At 39.6% G+C, this 18,137-nt stretch overlaps 2 protein-coding genes across 6 annotated transcripts in view; one reads left to right on the forward strand and one right to left on the reverse strand.

Moving 5' to 3' along the window:
* LOC146326241 (immunoglobulin superfamily member 21-like) overlaps positions 1-6,569 on the forward strand; it is a 47,261-nt gene extending 40,692 nt beyond the window's left edge. For both annotated transcript variants that reach the window (XM_084722002.1, XM_084722003.1), the window contains exons 8-10: positions 2,149-2,341; positions 2,428-2,466; positions 5,608-6,569. In XM_084722002.1, coding sequence (XP_084578128.1) covers positions 2,149-2,341; positions 2,428-2,466; positions 5,608-5,690 — 315 coding nt within the window. In that variant the 3' untranslated portion in view covers positions 5,691-6,569. The remainder of the gene's footprint in view (positions 1-2,148; positions 2,342-2,427; positions 2,467-5,607) is intronic.
* A 5,490-nt stretch (positions 6,570-12,059) lies between these two features.
* The window catches only part of vps13d (vacuolar protein sorting 13 homolog D), a 103,442-nt gene continuing 97,364 nt past the window's right edge, over positions 12,060-18,137 (reverse strand). For all 4 annotated transcript variants that reach the window (XM_084722005.1, XM_084722006.1, XM_084722004.1 and 1 more), the window contains exons 66-69: positions 17,780-17,975; positions 14,973-15,104; positions 14,654-14,894; positions 12,060-12,954 (exon numbers count right to left, since the gene is read on the reverse strand). In XM_084722005.1, the coding sequence (XP_084578131.1) occupies positions 12,823-12,954; positions 14,654-14,894; positions 14,973-15,104; positions 17,780-17,975 (701 nt within the window). In that variant the 3' untranslated portion in view covers positions 12,060-12,822. The remainder of the gene's footprint in view (positions 12,955-14,653; positions 14,895-14,972; positions 15,105-17,779; positions 17,976-18,137) is intronic.

The following is an 18,137-nucleotide window of genomic DNA, read 5'->3' on the forward strand; positions in this document are numbered from 1 at the left end:
TCCAGAGGTGTCAAACATACAGCCCGCAAGCCAGAACAGACAAACCGAAGGGTCAGATCCAGCCTGTTGGATGACTTTGCAAAGACTGCAAATTCCAGAACAGTCATTTGTTCCATTTAAAAAAACAGCACTTTTATTCTTGCTTGGCTCACTGGAGGTTGCACTGATAATAAACAGGCTCTATGCTGGGTCATGTGCTTATGTACAGACTATGTGACCATACTGTTCATGCAGGAGCCGCTGGTGGAAAATGTATTTGTCAAAAGAAGAAAAAGTGTAAAGAGAGTGTCAGGTTTTCCAAGAACTAACTCTGAACATTTTCAGAAAAGAAAGGGAAAAAACTGGAGATGTTGTTATTTCTAGGTCTTTATATGCACTGGTTTTACTGGTCCGGCCCACTTCGGATCAAACTGAGCCATGTATTATCCATAAACTAAAATGACCAGTGACAGTGGTAGGAGCATTTTGGTCTGTGCCTGCTGATAACAGCCCCTTGGAAATAAAAAATGAACTGAGAGATTCCAGTCTGGGGGAATGGCTACACAGTTTACATGGAGTGCTGCGTTCACCTCAGCAGGCGATGGCCACTGTCTTGCATTCACACATGTGTGACCGTACCCTAATTTGCATTTGCCCGGCCCTGTCACCATTGGGTCGGAAACATTCTAGTATCAGAGATATGGACAGAATAAAAAAAAGGAACTCTCTGACCACTTTTCAAAGTGCACCACAAGCTTTTGGATTGAGTTCCTTCCTCCCAGGCAGCAATTGGTTTCAGTTCCTGTCTGTCGACTGTGAAACCGAAACAGCAGAGACTTTAGTTACACCATGTCATGTGATGCAGTGAAGCTGTTGCAAACAGGGACAATGTAAAACTGGTTATTGGAAGGAAATGGTGGCTTTTTGAGGTGCTCTTTCACACTATAATAAAATGTGTGAGTGCAGAGGTATTTACATGTCTTAAACAAGCATTTAATGAGTGGGATTCATCTGCATTCCAGCTTTGCTATAAATAACAGTATGAGAATGTGTTTGGATGACTTTACGTCACATGTGACTGGCACTGTTGAGTGTAAACAGATGTGTTATTTTTGCCCTCTGAAGAGCACAGAGTGGTGCAGATACCTGCAACAGAGCTCCTGAAGGAGGAGGGAAGTTTCTCCAAAAAACATTTAGATGCAAATGATCTCACTGTTTCCAAACTCCTGGAATATTCCTGAAATTGAGCCCCTCTTCAGAAACAGTGGTCAGAGAATTGGTTTTGGTTTATTGGCTGGTATCAAATAACAGCAGTTTTCAGCAATGTGCAAAATAAAACCAACTTGCCAGAGGAAATCAACCTTATTGGAGTCAGTGTCATCTTTAATATCACTTAAAAAAAACTTTTGAAAGAAAATTTTAATGTAAAGTGAAGTGTTATCAGTTTTCTCTATTTTTAAACCATTAGGGCTATTCACATCAAGTGCAAAAAGCCAATGTAGAGAAAGGAGGAGAACTTAGGAAGTTTCACTGCTCAGTTCAGGATCTGAAACTGTATCACAGCTGAAACAGGACATATTTCAGGATGGCACCAAGTTTAAAGAAACAGAGGAGCCATTTCAGTGAGCTGATTGGCCCAGAGCAGCAGCTGTCTGTAGTAGAGCTTGAGATCTGTGCCTGAACCTGATGAGACCAGATGTTTTTTTTTGTTTTGTTTTGTTTTGTTTTGTTTTGTTTTGTTTTATTTTTCATTTTTCTACCCAATTTTGTTGTCCCTGTCACTGCCAGCTCCTACTGTTTGGTACATAGAGGGAAACTTGTTAAGAAAAACATCAGGCTGTAATCTGGTTCAGGCTAAAAATATGCTAATGAGGGATGGGTTTGAGTCAGGTTCAGACCAAATTTTGTCTGGCTGGGGCCTTTTTAGGCTCAACTTTTCAGGCCCAATTAAAGGCCTAAAGAGCATCACTGTCTGTACTAAAAAGTCCATTTATTTGATTGACTCTGTTTAGGAAAAGCACCAATTACAATTCTTAATAATTAGTTTCATCAGGTTAAATCTCAGTGTAATATAAAGTTTACCATCTGTCAGACTGAGACCAGCTGAGCTGCTGCAGTGCACTGTTACAGGTTCAAAATGTGTGTGTATGTGTATGTGTGTGTCCTCAGAGTGAGGTCTTCCCTGAGCCCATGTTCACGTGGACCAAAGTGGGTGGGCGTCTGCTGGATGGCAGGGAGGAGCATGATGGGAGGGAGCTGGTCCTTGAAAGAGTTCCTGCTGAGCTAAATGGCTCTATGTTCCGCTGCACAGCCCAGAATCCTCTGGGCTCCACAGACACACACACCCGCCTCATTGTGTTTGGTGAGTGTGTTTATATGATTTGCTCTGATCACGGTTAATCTAGTCAGTGTGCTCACAGTAAATACTTTTTATTTGTGTTTTTACAGACAATCCACGACTGAAGAAAGGAAAGGAACATTTTATTGGTGGGTCATGGGTCACTTCAGGGTCTGTTACAACTGTAACTGTGGTAACTTACCATTAAAGTCATACAGCAGCAGTATACACACTGGAAACTGGGCTCCTGTCAAAGGCAGTTTGTGCATTTGCAACACATAAGAGACTTATAGACACCTTAGCACTTGGTAGCTAGAGAAACAATGTCAAAGTCATTCTAAATTATCTATCTAGCTGTAAATAAACAGCACACAGACATTAATGAAATGAATGAATGAAATAGGAGGGTCTGTAATGTTGAGTTTCATAGACTTTGTTACCTGCACTACAAAAAGTACACATCTTTTTGCAAACAGATGCCTGCAGATGGCCTATAACTAGCACTTATTAATTGGAAAACACAATATGACCACAGCATTTAGCCTAACGTAGTCCAATTCAAATTTGATTAAAACACATTTCTCTAAGTGCATTAGTTTAAAGGGATAATTCATCCAAAAATGAAAATTCAGTCATTATCTACTCACCCTCACACTGATTGAAGGTCAGGTTTAGTTTTTTAGTCCACAAAACACTGCTGGAGTTTCACAGGAAAATGCCGTTGCAGAATCTCCCAAACAATGGAAGTGAATGGTGACCAGTTTTTAAATGTGAAAAACAACAGAATAAAAACATACAACGCCTCCATACTGCTTGTCTGGTGTAATTCAAGTCTCCCAAAGTATCACAGACATGTGAAGTTGACTAAAAATGTTATGTACACCATGTTTTTAGCCTGAGTCTTCACTGTAGATCTGTCTGAACTGTGTATGTGTTGTGACAGTATGCAAACGGCATCTCGGTACTTTAGGGCAGGGCTGTTTTCATGTTAAAGGGTGGGTAGCTAATGACTGAATTTTCATTTTTGGGTGAACTATCCCTTTAAAATATTTCATTTATTTTCTCAAAGGCCCAATGTGTCAGATTTACAGATATTTATTAGCAGAATATGTCAGAAATGGAACATAATATTCATAAGTATGTTTTCTGTATAATCACCTGAAAATAATGCTGTTGTCCAGTCAAAGTAAAAACTTCCGACTTATGACTTCCAAGCAACCTCCAGCTGACTGTGACAAATTTATTTGGGAAGTGCACAAACTGAATACAAGTGAACTGTCAGCAGTGCAGTGTCCTTTCTTCGGCAAATGACACAGAGGAGGGAACCATTACCATTTTCGAGTTCTGTGTTAAAGTTAATGTTACTGAATCCTTTAGAGAAAGGGAAGCCCCTCCCCTTTGGTTGTCTACGGAAAATAAATATCAAGGTAGTCAATGACAAGAAATTAATAAATTTTTGATCCCATTTGAATTGTGCCATGAATTACACATATGATTTTTGTCAGTTTCAAAGATAATTTTACAAGACAATTTAACATCGCAGTTTGTGGTAGGTTTGTTGTTGTTTAGTTGAGTGTGAAACCACATTTCTCATCTTGTACAGTATATGTCATCAACACCAACATCACTGCCCCACTTCTAGCAACTCCTGGTCCTTTTATCAGACGGGAAGAGAAAGAATGAGCAGATCTGTTGTTGTGTGATTACATCCCAGTACGCAAACACACTGGATGGATAGTTTTTGGATGGAGGTAGTTGTGACATCACTTACGCAACCATCGGGTGTGTAGTCTTTCAAAAAAAAATTCTCTTCACAATCTAATGCTTCCACAGTTTTATGACAAACTGACTTTCTTGACTTGTAAAATGATCTTTTTAATTGACAAACGTCATATGTGTAATTTGTGGTAGAATTCAAGTGGGATCAAAACATTTTTTTGCCGCAACATAAACCACAATACATATTTCTTCTGAAGCAAGGTCCCATGGTGGTCCTCCAGGAGGGTAGGACTTTGCCTTTCTATAGAACATGTTTTTACAAGACAGATCTACTCTATTTTTTATATCATAAGATCTAGCTTTTGGAGGAAGAAGTTATGACGTCACTTGCATCACTTGGCTGTGTAGTCTTTCTTACTATGCATCTTTACAGTCTTACATATCTATACACTATATACAATTTTTTTTGGACAAACTGTGACTTTCGTGGAAGATTTCTCTATAAACTATTGCAGGCTACATATTCTGTCCAAAGTAAGGTCCCATGGTAGAGGCACTTTGCCTCTTTATGTACAGAGGGCGCAGGTCCTCTTCCATGGACACCATCATAATTCCAGCATGTTTCTACAATAGCGCAGAATAGACAAACCAAACGCTGGCTCATGCATTTTTCATAAGTTTGGAACCACTGTAATTCTCCTACATGCTTGAGACAAACTGAGGTGAGTTATTCACTCTGTTGCAATCTACAACCTCATTGAAACAAACCACTAAATCCTCCACATCCTCCACATTGATCCTTTAACTAAAACATGACTTAGCTGAACATGAGGGTTGAGGACAAAAAAATGTATCATTTAAAGCACTGTTTCCCAAACTTTTTTTCTGGGGACCCAGTGTATAAAAATTGTAAACCATTCCAACCCAATTTTCAGCAGGCCTTATTAATAAATTCTTGGAGGAGGTCATTCAATGCACAAATGAACATTCCTGACCATTTTTGCTGCCTTTTCCACATAACCTTATTTTATTTTGATGCTTTTTTGAAAAAAAAAAAATATATATATATATATATTAAAACTTGAGAAATGAGAAATAAATTAATTTAGGCTGAGTTAACAGGCCATCTCATTGAATTTATTTCCTCTTTTCAGAAAAACAACACAGGATATTTTAGCCTACTTCGAAAATGAGACAAAATAAGGCCAGTTGGACAGAATTAACAGGTTCTTGTTTTGCCATTTCATCAATATATACATTTTCAAATGTTTTATAAAATGTTTACTGCAGAAATACATCTGAAAATTGCAGAATTTCTTCTATAGTCTTTTATGTAAATAGTCTTATATTTGGGGACCTAAATAAAATCTAAAATCTGAACAGACAAACCAAACACTGGCTCTAGATACGGCCTTTCCTTTTCCTACAAGCTTGGCAGGCACGTTGGTTGAAATAAGCTATTTCACTACTAGATGCCACTAATTCCTACACACTGGTCCATTAATGGTAAGTTGTTATGAGTTCACAGTGTAATCATATGGATCTCTAACAGTGTTCTTTTCTGTGTGCAGCCATTGATGCGGCAGTCAGTCAGCGTTCCCTCACACTAATCTCCACATTGTTGCTGCTGAGCTTCACCTGCGAGCTGACGTGATTTGAGGCTCTGCTGCTCCTCCACACACCTCCACCCACATCCACCTGAGGCACTTGCTCTTTGATGACCCCCTTGGCAGTAGCTAAACCTCCTCCCAGCTGTCAGCAGCCACATTCAGGCTGCTGGAACATGAAAGGTGCAGCAGGACTCCAACCCTGGGAGAGAGGCCAGATACTGATACAGCATCAGACACAGAAGAGGTCCAGGTGCTGTACAGCAGGCCCTCGCACTGTGAGCTGACTGGTTACTCTGCTCTGACTGGTTCTGAGTAGGTTATAGGCTCCAACAGCACCATCCTGACGCAAATCTTGGATGTCGACTATTCACACTGGATCCCAGGGAATAATGACATCGGAGAATGGTTGTCCCGATAGGCTGTGGGCTGGCCAATCAGCATAGCCAGACCAGATAGTACAGACACCAGTGTGCCCCTTATGAGACATTGCAAGATGCAATGTCTTAAATGTTACAAAAATAAAGGCAAGAATAGATATTATCATGAGTCTGTGGAAGGACCCTTAAGAGCTGATTAGACCAAACACTGCAGACCCATCAGGTATCGACTGGTTCTGACTGTTATTCTGTGAGATCTGGTGAAGGAGTTTTAAGGTTATTTTAGTTATCAGAAATCAACAAAGGTAGAGAACATTTGTAGTTTTTATTTCATTGTGCAACAGCTGCTCACCTGTAGCTCCAGTGACTTAGTTTGGGCCTGGTCTTTTGCTTGAGTCATTTCTTCATTTTATTTCCTTTCGGGATGTACAATCTTGAGCTTTGTACTGATCACACTGTGTTTCCTTGTTTAAATAATGGAGATTCCCATTGGGAATCTAAGAATGTGTTAATGGAAATTATTAAAAGCTACAAAATATCCTCAAATGTTGAGCCTTCACTGTATAATTCTTAGTAAAGCATTAGCTTCCACTGCATATATTACTGCATGTATCCAAACTGCTGTTTGACCAAAGGTGTGTTGCCACCTACCTTGTTTAGTCCGGTTAAAACAGACTGTGGTCTGTTTGCCCATTTAATTTGGTTTGTTTGGGCTGGTGTGAAAGCTGTCAATGGAACCCTGGTTCAGACCAAAGAACCAGACCAAGTCCGCCTGAAAAGGTGGGTCTCACTGTGGTTTGTTTTTGATGTGAAAGCAAATGAACCAACCGTGGGATTTTATGAAAGCACATGTGATTTTAGCAGCGTTGGGACTAACGCGTTACAAAGTAACGCAGTTATTTTTTGCAGTAACTAGTAATCTAACGCATTATTTTTAAAATTCAGTAACTCAATTAATGTTACTACATGATGTGTTACTCTGTTATTTTACGTTATTTTTTGTGTAGTCTTGGCTAGAGACTGAGCTGCAGCCAGAGCCGTGTAGTCCTGAATCTTCCTGTGTGTGTGTGTGTGTGTGTGTGTGTGTGTGTGTGTGTGTGTGTGTGTGTGTGTCAGCAGGAAGACGGGAGAAGACACACTGTGTGGGCATGTCTGTTTACAAGACTGGTATCATCATGGCGTCGGCGGCGGAGCCCAAGTCAAGTTTCTTTACATGGAGATATTCTCACTACTTGACCTTTGTCGAGCACAAAGACAAGAATGTTTTAGTTAAATGTAAGTTGTGTCTTGGATCAAAGATCTTATCTACTGCCCAAAATAGCAATTCAAACCTGTTGAAACACCTACAGAATCAACATGCTGCGACAAAGCCAGTAGCTAAGAGTACAGACACAGACTGTGATGCCACTTCACCTCCACCACCTGAGCAACAGCGGCTGGGTTTGAACTGAGGGACTGACTGCTCCTGCTAACCAGGAAAAAGTTGATAAAGCCATTGCAAGGTATGTTGTAGAAGACATGCAGCCAGTTTCTATTCTGGAGTCGCCTGCTTTCAGGAAGCTAGTTAGCATGATACCGGGCGTCACACGGCTTTTTCTAAGTACCTGGAGAGCGAATACGCAAAAATGGAAACCGAGCTAAAGAAAACTTAAACCTTTTTTTTCATAGTAACTAAAAAGTTACTTTTCACAGTACTGCGTTACCTTTTGGTGTAAGTAATCAGTAAAGTAACGGAGTTACTTTTGAAATAAAGTAACTACTAGTAACGGTAACTAGTTACTGGTTTTCAGTAACTAGCACAACACTGGATTTTAGCATGATTTCAAAAGCTAAACTAATAATAAATCCATCTGCTGATCATTACACCTGTTGAGAAGGCGATCAGATAATTGATAAGACAAGTATATACTTATGAAATTCATTTAGTAACAGCTAAGTACTTCAGTTTCACTTGGTTCATTTGTAAAAAGTCAACATGAACATGAGCAGTGGTTCTCAACAGTTGATTGTGAAGTACTGGTCAACTGTGGGGTGCTTCCAGGTTGATCACAAAATTTTTTGATAATGACACAGAAGCTCTGAAGTGCCAGCATCTGCATTCAACCAGTATGTGTTTATCAATTGTCACATACTGCCATCTACTGATTGGCATGCAAATACTGTGATTAATTCATAAACCACACTGTGCTGTGAGCACTAAGCTGTGAAAAAATGGCATACAATGGCAACTAGAACAGATAAGAAACAGAAAACAAATCATTTATGTGTCTGCTAGCAAAGAAGGGCAACCTTGAACAGCATTTTACAACCATACACAAAACCTTAAATAGGAATTTTTCCTGGCCAAAAGTGAGCTCTGAAAACGTATGGTTAAGTGACTGAAATCTCAACTAGCAGATCAACAGCCCATTTTCATGGGACCCAGCACCTGGGGACAAGCAGCCAACAAAGCATCATATCGGGTAAGTCACATACTTGTGAAACAAATAAAGCCATTCAAAGATGGAGAAATGGTGAAGGGAACATTTCTGGGGTGATTTTTAAAAGTGAAGCTGTAATCATGGTGGCCATCAAGGAAATTCAGTTGTCTAGAAACACTGTAACATGACGATTTGAGGACATAACAGAAAATCTTGAGGGTCAGTTTAAAAAGGACATCGACTGATGTGAGTGTTTCTCTCTTGAGTGCCACAGAGGAGATCTGAGCTACAGGTTTGTAAATGACACAGGTCCTTCATAGACTTTATTCATTATCTCTGTAATTCACCAACAAGCCTGTTTTAAGACATGATGGTTGTCGCCATGAAGACTGTGAACTCCATCCGTGCCAGAAACAGAGGAGACCCATACTTTCATGCTCAGGTGGAACATACTGAGGTGGAGCACAGAGTTGCTGCTGCATACTGACATGATGGGGTAAATTTCTGATGAGATTTTCTGCACTGTTACCTGAAGTGAAAGATTCTCTCAGGTAGTCTAAAGATGCACTGTAAGCCTAGCCTGATGACAAGCTCAGCTTAACCGTTTTTTTTTTTAAGAGTTTGTCAGACATTTTTACAGACTGTACACCACTCAAGCCAGTCGCCTCATACATGTGTTTCCGTTTGGCATTGATGTGGATGAAATCGCCTCTAAAGTGGGAACATTTTTCCTCCTGGACAGTACTGCAGTGGAGAAGAAAATTCTCACCCTTGAGAGTGACGACGTTCAGATGAAATCCAGGGCATCCACTGACATGAAAGGTGAATTCTGGCACCTGCTCTCAGAGGAGTACCCTAACATAGGAAGATGAATCTTTTGCCTGTCAGCCCTGTTTGGATCTACCTACATGTGTCAATCTGCCTCCCCCTACATGAAATCCATAAAGGCAAGTTCAGATCCAGCATGACACCTATTCATCTGACTGAGACTTGTCATCAGCTGCTACAACCCTCAGTATGAGAAACTAGCATCCTCCTCCAAATGCTAAAGATGTCATTAAGCAGGTAATCACTGCCACAGTTTTAAAGAAACTGGGAGAGTCTGACTCACAGGGCACCCCAGTTCTATAGAGAATCAAAGTCCCCCCCCATTTTGTTGGACCACCATCAGACCTTGCACTGGATAGAAATATGTATTGCAGTTTATGTTGAGAGAAAAACGTGTTTTTTAAACATGCTTGAACTGTGCCATGATTTATTTATTTACACATTTGTCAATTTAAAAGATCATTTTACAAATTGAGGAAATTGCAGTTTGTCGTAAAACAAACTGTCTCCTTCCAAAAGCTAATGTTAGCTGCTAAAGCTACATGTGTAGTCACACAAGAAACAGTCTTGCAAAATGATCTTTTAAATTGACAAACATAATATGAGTGCTTCATGGCACAACAAAAAATGTATTATCTCTTTATCTAGGGGTGTATTTGGCCTCTATATAGAATGTAACGCTGACATTAAAGGCTAATCAGCTAATAGGTTGTTTCATTTGTTAATAAAGTAGCCCAAATGTACAGTTTCTCACAACTTTAGGACACCACACACACATACACATTGCATACATAGGCTAGTGTTAAGAGTTGACCCTGGGATAACTTAGCCCATTTTCAAACACAGTTAACCAAAGCCTAAGTTGACACAGCTATTACAACCTTCAGCCCCATTTCACTCTGGCACCTTTTAGCCCTGAGTTTAGTCGATTTTCACGGGATAACCTCACAAATTGTGGGCTAGCCTTTCTCTGGAGCAGGGCTGGCCCAGAGCCAAAAACCTAAACCAAAACCCAAACACTCAGTCTGAAGTCAGGTTTATCCCACTTTAGAATGTGCTAGGATTGTACCAGTGTGAAAGCTTGCTGAGCCTGGGGCTAAGGATGTAAGTATGCTTGAGCCCCGGGCTGAGAACAGTGTGAAAAGCTCTCTGTGTGTATTGGACTTCGATATAATTTGTGGCAGATTTATTTAAGTATGTTGTTCTGTGGATGCACAGCACTACAAGAGACGGGTCTGTTTAGGCACCAAAATTACTTGGTTAGGTTAGGTTTACGGTCTAGGAAGTTACCTAAATGGGTGTGTTGTGTTCTCAAATGGACCCTTATGGATTTTTTTGCATATCTTGTTAAGACTCATTCTGAGCCAAAAGGAAATCATTATAAAAGTGATGATCTAACAACCTCCAATTTATAGACAAATTCAGCGAAATACAGGAAATTAACAAGCGACCATTGCTGCAGGGTTGTCTCCCTATAGTATCCAACATGAGAAGTTTACAATTTTCAACTTTTACACTTACTTTTTATGTAACATTACTTTTGACAATAATGTCTAAGAAATCAGGAAGAAGCTGTGTGGTTCAGCTGCTCCAACAGTCATGTCAAATTTCAACTTTGGACAAAAACAGAATGCAAAATACACAAACCTTTACTTGATGGCCTAAATCGGCCTAAATTCGCCAGTGGATTAATGAGGACACTTGGGCACATCTGATAGGTGTATCCTGCTGTGCACACCTGTGGACACACCTTGAATAAATTAAATCCATTGTGCCTCACGCTTTTCATTTGGTCTTTTGATCAGCATAAGATAGGACCCTCTGTGGTCAAAAATGAAGAGGGTGAGAAGATCACAGACAAGATTCAGGCTGCATGCAAATACTGCAAGATGGTGGTGACCTACGCAAGTAGTACAACCAACATGATGCAGCATGTCACCTGGAAACATAGTGAGAAGCTCAAGTCAACAACAGTAAAGAAACTGTTAAAAGGACAATCCACACTGAGAGGCAGATTTTCAAACTAGGAACACATATGCAAGCCTTAGTTTGTTTATTTGAAGAGATTTCAATTATTTAGTTATATTGATGTGAGATTTGTTTTAAAAATCCAGTTTCCAATTTTTCAAATCCAAAATATTAATTTATTTTTATTTAAGATAAAATATAATTTCAGTTGCACTTTTAAGAAGAAGACATATGGATTGTTTTGTACAGTTTACCTCAGAGATAAAAAATAAATTAAAAGGGATTCTCTTTGATTTGTTAAAAGTTGAATATATCTTGTAGTTTTTATATATTTAAATGTACATATTTTTTTAGTTTGTGTTTTGCAGCTACACCCTATCTTGGGCATGTTGTATTTTTTGTCTGTTTGACCAAAACTATGAAAAAACTCATGAGAGTCTCACAAACTTAGGGTTCCCTTCTAGACCCAACCAGCAGACACCAAGAGTGACAGACACGATGTGCCATTGCAGCAATGGTGACGCTGCTAGATGGTGGAACACCAAAGCGGTCGTCGGATTCATCTATACTTCAGCTGCAGAAAAGGAAGTGACAACAACTTGGATATAGAAAATGACTTGTTTTGTAGACACATTTAACTATGATTGCTGCCATGAGAAAAACCTTACAGAATGGAATCTCAGGTTATTTTGAACCTCAGGTTTATTGCAGTAAACATGACCATGACCCTCACCCAAACAGGTTCTGTGTCTGTGGTGACAGAATACAGCAAATACTGTGCATGTGGTTTGTTTAAGTTTGGAAATAACAACACAGTGAGTGCTGCAGTTGTGGTCTTTACTTTGAAGCGTTGTGTCCATGTGAGTTTATTTTACAGGATCACAGATTGAGTCCACGACCTCTCTGTCCTCTCCAACACACAGCTCTAACACAGCTCAGAATAATCTCATGTGACATCAAACCAAAAACCAAACGCTCAGGCTTCAACAAGGTCAGAGTGAAGCCTGTTGGGAGGAGGTCAACACTGTCCTTCAGAGGACAACTGGTTAGAAAGTAGATGGGGCTCATTAGAAAAAAGACTGTTAGATAAAAGTAGACATGTTGGACCTGGAGGTCTGTGTTTGTGAAAGGCAGAGAGACAGTGTCAGGCAGCTCCAGTGTGTGTGAGGCAGGGGGCTGCAGCCCCCCCCAACTAATAGTCTCTTATACACAAAATAGAGTTTAAAGGCAGTTACATTTCACATTATATCAGCTTCTGTTGTTTTTCTCCACACTTCAGAATTCATACAGTATATACACTAGTTTATAGGATTGGTATGTAGCTCTATTTACATTTCTGTCTATTCACAAACTTAAAGAACACCTGTAGCATGAGTACACCACCATAAAAACACACAAGTGTTCTCTGCATATACACAGTCAGACTAACACAGTCTTGCATATGTTTTTATGTCATGTACATGTATGTGCTTTGTCAAACATCAGGTCATGTGACCACACCAAGTGCACAGGTGTTTGACTTTTCCCTTTACTGCAGTATGTCAAACAGTTTCAAAGACTGAGGGCAGCAAGCAGTCGTATGTTCAGGACTCAAGCAGTAAGCAGTCCTCGTTCTCGCTGGGAGGCAGCATGAGCTGCTGCTCGTAGTACAGACTCTTGGCATAGTTGATTTCTTGAGAGATTTTGATGGCGAGACTCTCACTCTTCACATGGACCTGTGGACAAGATTGTGTCATGATTAACGACAGAGTGGAGACACTAATGCTGTGGTCACACACGCACGTCTGTTAGCTAACAGTATATAATGTTAATGTTATCAATAGCTAAAGGTATTGTTATTATTTAAAAAAATAATAGTTATTGTTAATACTACCGTTACATACCATTAGCTAACAGTTTTGTTGACAATAGCTAAAGGTAGTGTTGGCTAACAATATATAATGTTAATGTTATCAATAGCTAAAGGTAGTGTTAGTTATTGTTAATACTACTGTTACATACTATTAGCTAACAGTTTTGTTACAATAGCTAAAGGTAGTGTTGGCTAACAATATATAATGTTAATGTTATCAATAGCTAAAGGTAGTGTTAGCTAACAGTATATAATGTTAATGTTATCAATAGCTAAAGGTAGTGTTAGCTAACAGTATATAATGTTAATGTTATCAATAGCTAAAGGTAGTGTTAGCTAACAGTATATAATGTTAATATTATCAATAGCTAAAGGTAGTGTTAGCTAACAGTATATAATGTTAATATTATCAATAGCTAAAGGTCGTGTTAGCTAACAGTATATAATGTTAATATTATCAATAGCTAAAGGTAGAGTTATCTAACAGTATATAGTGTTAATGTTATTAATAGCTAAAGGTAGTGTTAGTTATTGCTAATACTACCGTTACACACCATTAGCTAACAGTTTTGTTAACAATAGCTAAAGGTAGTGTTGGCTAACAATATATAGTGTTAATGTTATCAATAGCTAAAGGTAGTGTTAGCTAACAGTATATAATGTTAATGTTATCAATAGCTAAAGGTAGTGTTAGCTAACAGTATATAATGTTAATGTTATCAACAGCTAAAGGTAGTGTTAGCCAACAGTATATAGTGTTAATGTTATCAATACCTGAAGGTAGTGTTAGCTAATAGTATGTAACGGTAGTGTTAACAATAACTAACAGTTTTGTTAACAGTAGCTAATGGTAGTGTTAGCTATCAGTATATAATGTTAGGGTTAAAAGTAGGTAAAGGTTGTGTTTGCTAACAGAATAGAATTCTGTTAAATAAGAATTCAATCTTATTTTTAATATATTTCTAATCCATATCTTTCATACTTTAACATTTAACTCTGGCTGAGACTCATAAAGTATGGTAGCTCTTCACTTTAGAACATGAATGCATCCTAATGACGGAAATTTATTGACTTTGTGACTTTGTATTTGAAAGGTTTGCCTTCAGAAATTAGTTCTTTGTTTGATTTGTGCCTGTTCCTTTCTGATTTGTGCTTTGTTGTCAGATGTATACCACCTGGTGTAATCTGATGCATGATTGGTATTTAAGATGGCAACTCTGTATAGATTAGTAGCAGTATGAGGAAGAGACAATAGCTCGCCATGCCAATAAGTTGTGATCCAGCACCCAACCCACTGGCCTCAAGAATGTGCACATCTTTTTCACATTGCTTTTCATGACTTGTCAGACAACAGCACACTCTTACTTTCCTTTGCAATATTCAATTGAGCATAAATCAAAACTAATTTGCTAATCATTGTATTCTTTTTTTTTTGGAATTGTGGTTGCATGAATTATATGAACTGTATTGTAAATTAGTGTTTCTGAGTAATCTGGCTGATCCTGAACCAGTCTTACTGTGCAGAGAGTGCCAGTGAAACATGAGTCAGATAGGTGTCTCACCATGGGTTTCTGGTGGGACGGGCCAGGAATGGCCACACCGCTGCTGGTGCTTTCAGCCTTCTTGGTGAGCTGCACATATACTTTCCCATGATCCTTAGAGACCAGGCAGTGGTAGAGGTCATCGTACTTGACCTCAAGGAAGATGGCCTCACGGTCCACGTAGTCCCCAGGCTTCAGGAAGTACACCACTTTGGAAGAGATGAGGACGCAGTAGCTGTCGATGGGCTCCACAGCGATGAAGCTGAAGGGGGGGAAACGCATAGTCAACTCTGGGTCTGATGGAACGGCAGGTAATCAGGTTGTTAGAATGGAGACTCACAACTCAGAGTGGATGTTGTCGGTGAGGCGGAAGAGCTGCTCCTGACCGTCTGCCTGCGTGGCTGAGTGGCGAGGCAGCAGTCCCTGAGGGCCCTTACAGCAGCGAGGCTTCCTGACCCGCTGCACACTGAGCCTGGACAACATAGCACAACACACATCACACACTGTACAGACTAGGAATATCACAAGAACCAATATTTCAGTACCAAGTCGATGCCAAAGTTTTGAAAACATGTTGTGTGCTCATTTTTTTAACAGTACTGTAGGTAGGAGATACCACAGATGCAAATCCTCTGAACATAACAGGGGCAGCATAACCGCTTACACATGCTGTAATCTGATGTTAAATTCCAAGGAGAAGAACACCTAACAGCACTGAACAACAACTACAGGTGTAAGACAGCAACATGTGCAGCAGCAGCAACAGTTCCACTTCAACTTGTCTTAAAGAAAGAGTAATGATGCTTGTATCGACCCAGTTAAGGCACGGGGCAGGCGGGCTCAGGTTGACTTTCTAGAGCAGGGGTCCCTAACTGGCGGACCACGGTCCAAGTCCAGACCCACACGCCATCCTATACGGACCCGGACCTATAACCAATAAATTATTAAGAAATTTTAAATTTTGACGGGACGCTTCTATTTTAACTGGTGCAACTATTCTAGTATTTCCTGCGCTTCTTTAGCTGATCAGGAAACACACAGACCAACTGCAGAGAAGCTGCGTGTGGAGGAGACTGTTGTTAATGACGGAGTTTATTACAACAGAAACTAACATGATGGTAATGACATTGACACCAACCAGATGCACTTATAAAATTAAACAACTGTATAAGGAGGCCTATACGTAAAACAGGAGAGTCTGTGTTTCTCTGTGAGAAACTTTCAGACCTTCTCACAGCAGAGTGAACAGGTGAGGGAGGAGAGGAGGGCAGACTGATCACTAATCAATCACTGATACCGTCATCCTTTCGGACTGATTAAAAAAATAAAAATGCCAAAATTGGTGACAAACCAAACCTGGGTGTCCACACAAATAAAGTCTTTGTGTGAAACACTGCAGAGTGAAACATCGTGCTGTTTACAGACAGTCTGCTGTCATTAGTTTGTGTCTAGAAGGGAACCCTGGTTGGTAAACCAGTCCCCTGTCCTCTGGGGGTCTGGGAGCGTCCTGCTCCAGAAGAAAAATGTTGTGATTTTAACATGTTAACAAAACATTCTGGTGACTGTTTCAGTAAAAAGAGTTAGTTCCATCTTCTGTTTGTGGTTTCTGCAGACATTACTACCTTTACTTTTAGCAAAAGCAAAAGTAATGTAATAGGAAAAAATGCAGAACGCAATATTTCTTATCTGATTACTCAATTAATCGGCAGAATAACCAATAGATTGTGCTTTAATTTTACTGGTTCAGCCCACTTGAGATCAAATTGGTCTGTATGTGGCCCCTGAACCAAAATGAGTTTGACACCCGATGTAGATGTTGATACAACTACTACACTACTTAAGTATATATCACTCTCATAACACAAGTTAGACATTATTTTAATTATAATTTTCTCTAACTGGACCTCTTTGAATTTTAGTTGAATACCCCTGTCCAAGAGAATACCACAGTTACGACTGGTAGGTCAAGTGACAAAGCAGCAATAGTAGGAAGTATTAATGACTTCCATAAACAATGAGCCTCATTCACTAACATGCAAAGAAATGTTCTTACTGTGTGCACAAAAGAAGTTCCCACGCAAAGTCACTGTCTGATGCTTGTATGAGGTTACACTGTGTTGAAATAAATTAATCAAATGTTCTATCAAGTCATTGGTTGTTCAGATACACTTCAGAATCATTACTGCTTTTGCTGTTAGCATTTAACAGGCAGCTGACATTGTGACCCCAAAATATCTTTTTTAAAAATTAATTTCATAAAAATACCAAAATTAGTCGACTAATGACTTGAACTAATGATGACTAATTGACTAGGAAAATCAGCTATTAGGAGATAACTGCACAGCTAACTGGCTAATGGCAGCTAGGTAGCAGTTAGCAGGTGTTTGTGGTGACTTGCAACAAGAAACCACAGACAATTCAGGCAGAGCAGCAGAAAACATCTTAGGAAAAACAGGAAATATTTTGTCGTGGGCAGACTATGCCTGGAGCAGATGACTCATAAAGAAATCACTATGACAAGATGACGTCTGCTCATGGCCAAAGTACAAGTATTCAGTGCCGTCTGAAGCCAAGGATTAGAAATTAAAATCTGATATTGTAACATTATATTTATGACAGAAAATAATGAAAAGCAGGATATGTCCCCTTTGACATACAGGTTTGTTAATTCACTTTCAATATGTGTTGTTATAAGCCGTAACACATTCAGACCTCCATGCTTTTTCTACAGAGAAAATCTAAAAATCTCTTGAACTCAACAGTAACACATGTAGGACTGTATCTATCCATTATTTTCACTGTTGATCATTTTCTCGGTTATTCGATTATTAATCCTGTCAGTCTTTCCTGTAGTTATTATTTTCATTATCAATGAATCTGCCAGTCATTTTTCCACTACTTGATTAGTTGTTTGGTCCATAAAATGTCTGAAAATGGTGAAAGAAGTTGATCGGTGTTTCGCAAAGTCCAAGATGATGTCCTAAGAAAACAAATAATACTCAAATTTAAGAAGACAGAATCAGATCATTTTGATTTTTCCTATTAAAAAATTAGGTGGTGAATAATTTAATAATCGATTATTAAATGAATCAATGCTACATACATGGAATCATTTTTTTCATAACACAGGTAAGAGACCTAACCCACCTGTGGTTACTGAGACTAGCCATGTCCCGGACCGTCTGTGCCGTCTCTGAGGCAAAGTCCAGAGCTCCAGCCACTGGTTTGGTCACAGTGCCGACCAGACCTTTTCCCAGGCCTGAGAAGAAGCCGCTGACTCCGCCCTCCGTCTTCACCCCTTCCACTGTGGAAGTGATGATGCTCGTCATGCCTCCAATGATACCTAGGGGAGGAGAAGGAGTTCATTTCAAAGGGACATGCAAACGTGTAGAGACAGTAACTTCACAGAGAACAGAAAGACTGTGGTCACTGAGGGATCAGCTCTTCATGTACAGCATGCTGTCAGTGGAGCCTCTGAGGTTACACAGCACAGTCATCTCAACAC

Source organism: Lutjanus erythropterus, chromosome 6 (genome assembly GCF_056507025.1).
Source record: "Lutjanus erythropterus isolate fLutEry1 chromosome 6, fLutEry1.hap2, whole genome shotgun sequence".
NCBI lineage: Eukaryota > Metazoa > Chordata > Actinopteri > Lutjaniformes > Lutjanidae > Lutjanus > Lutjanus erythropterus.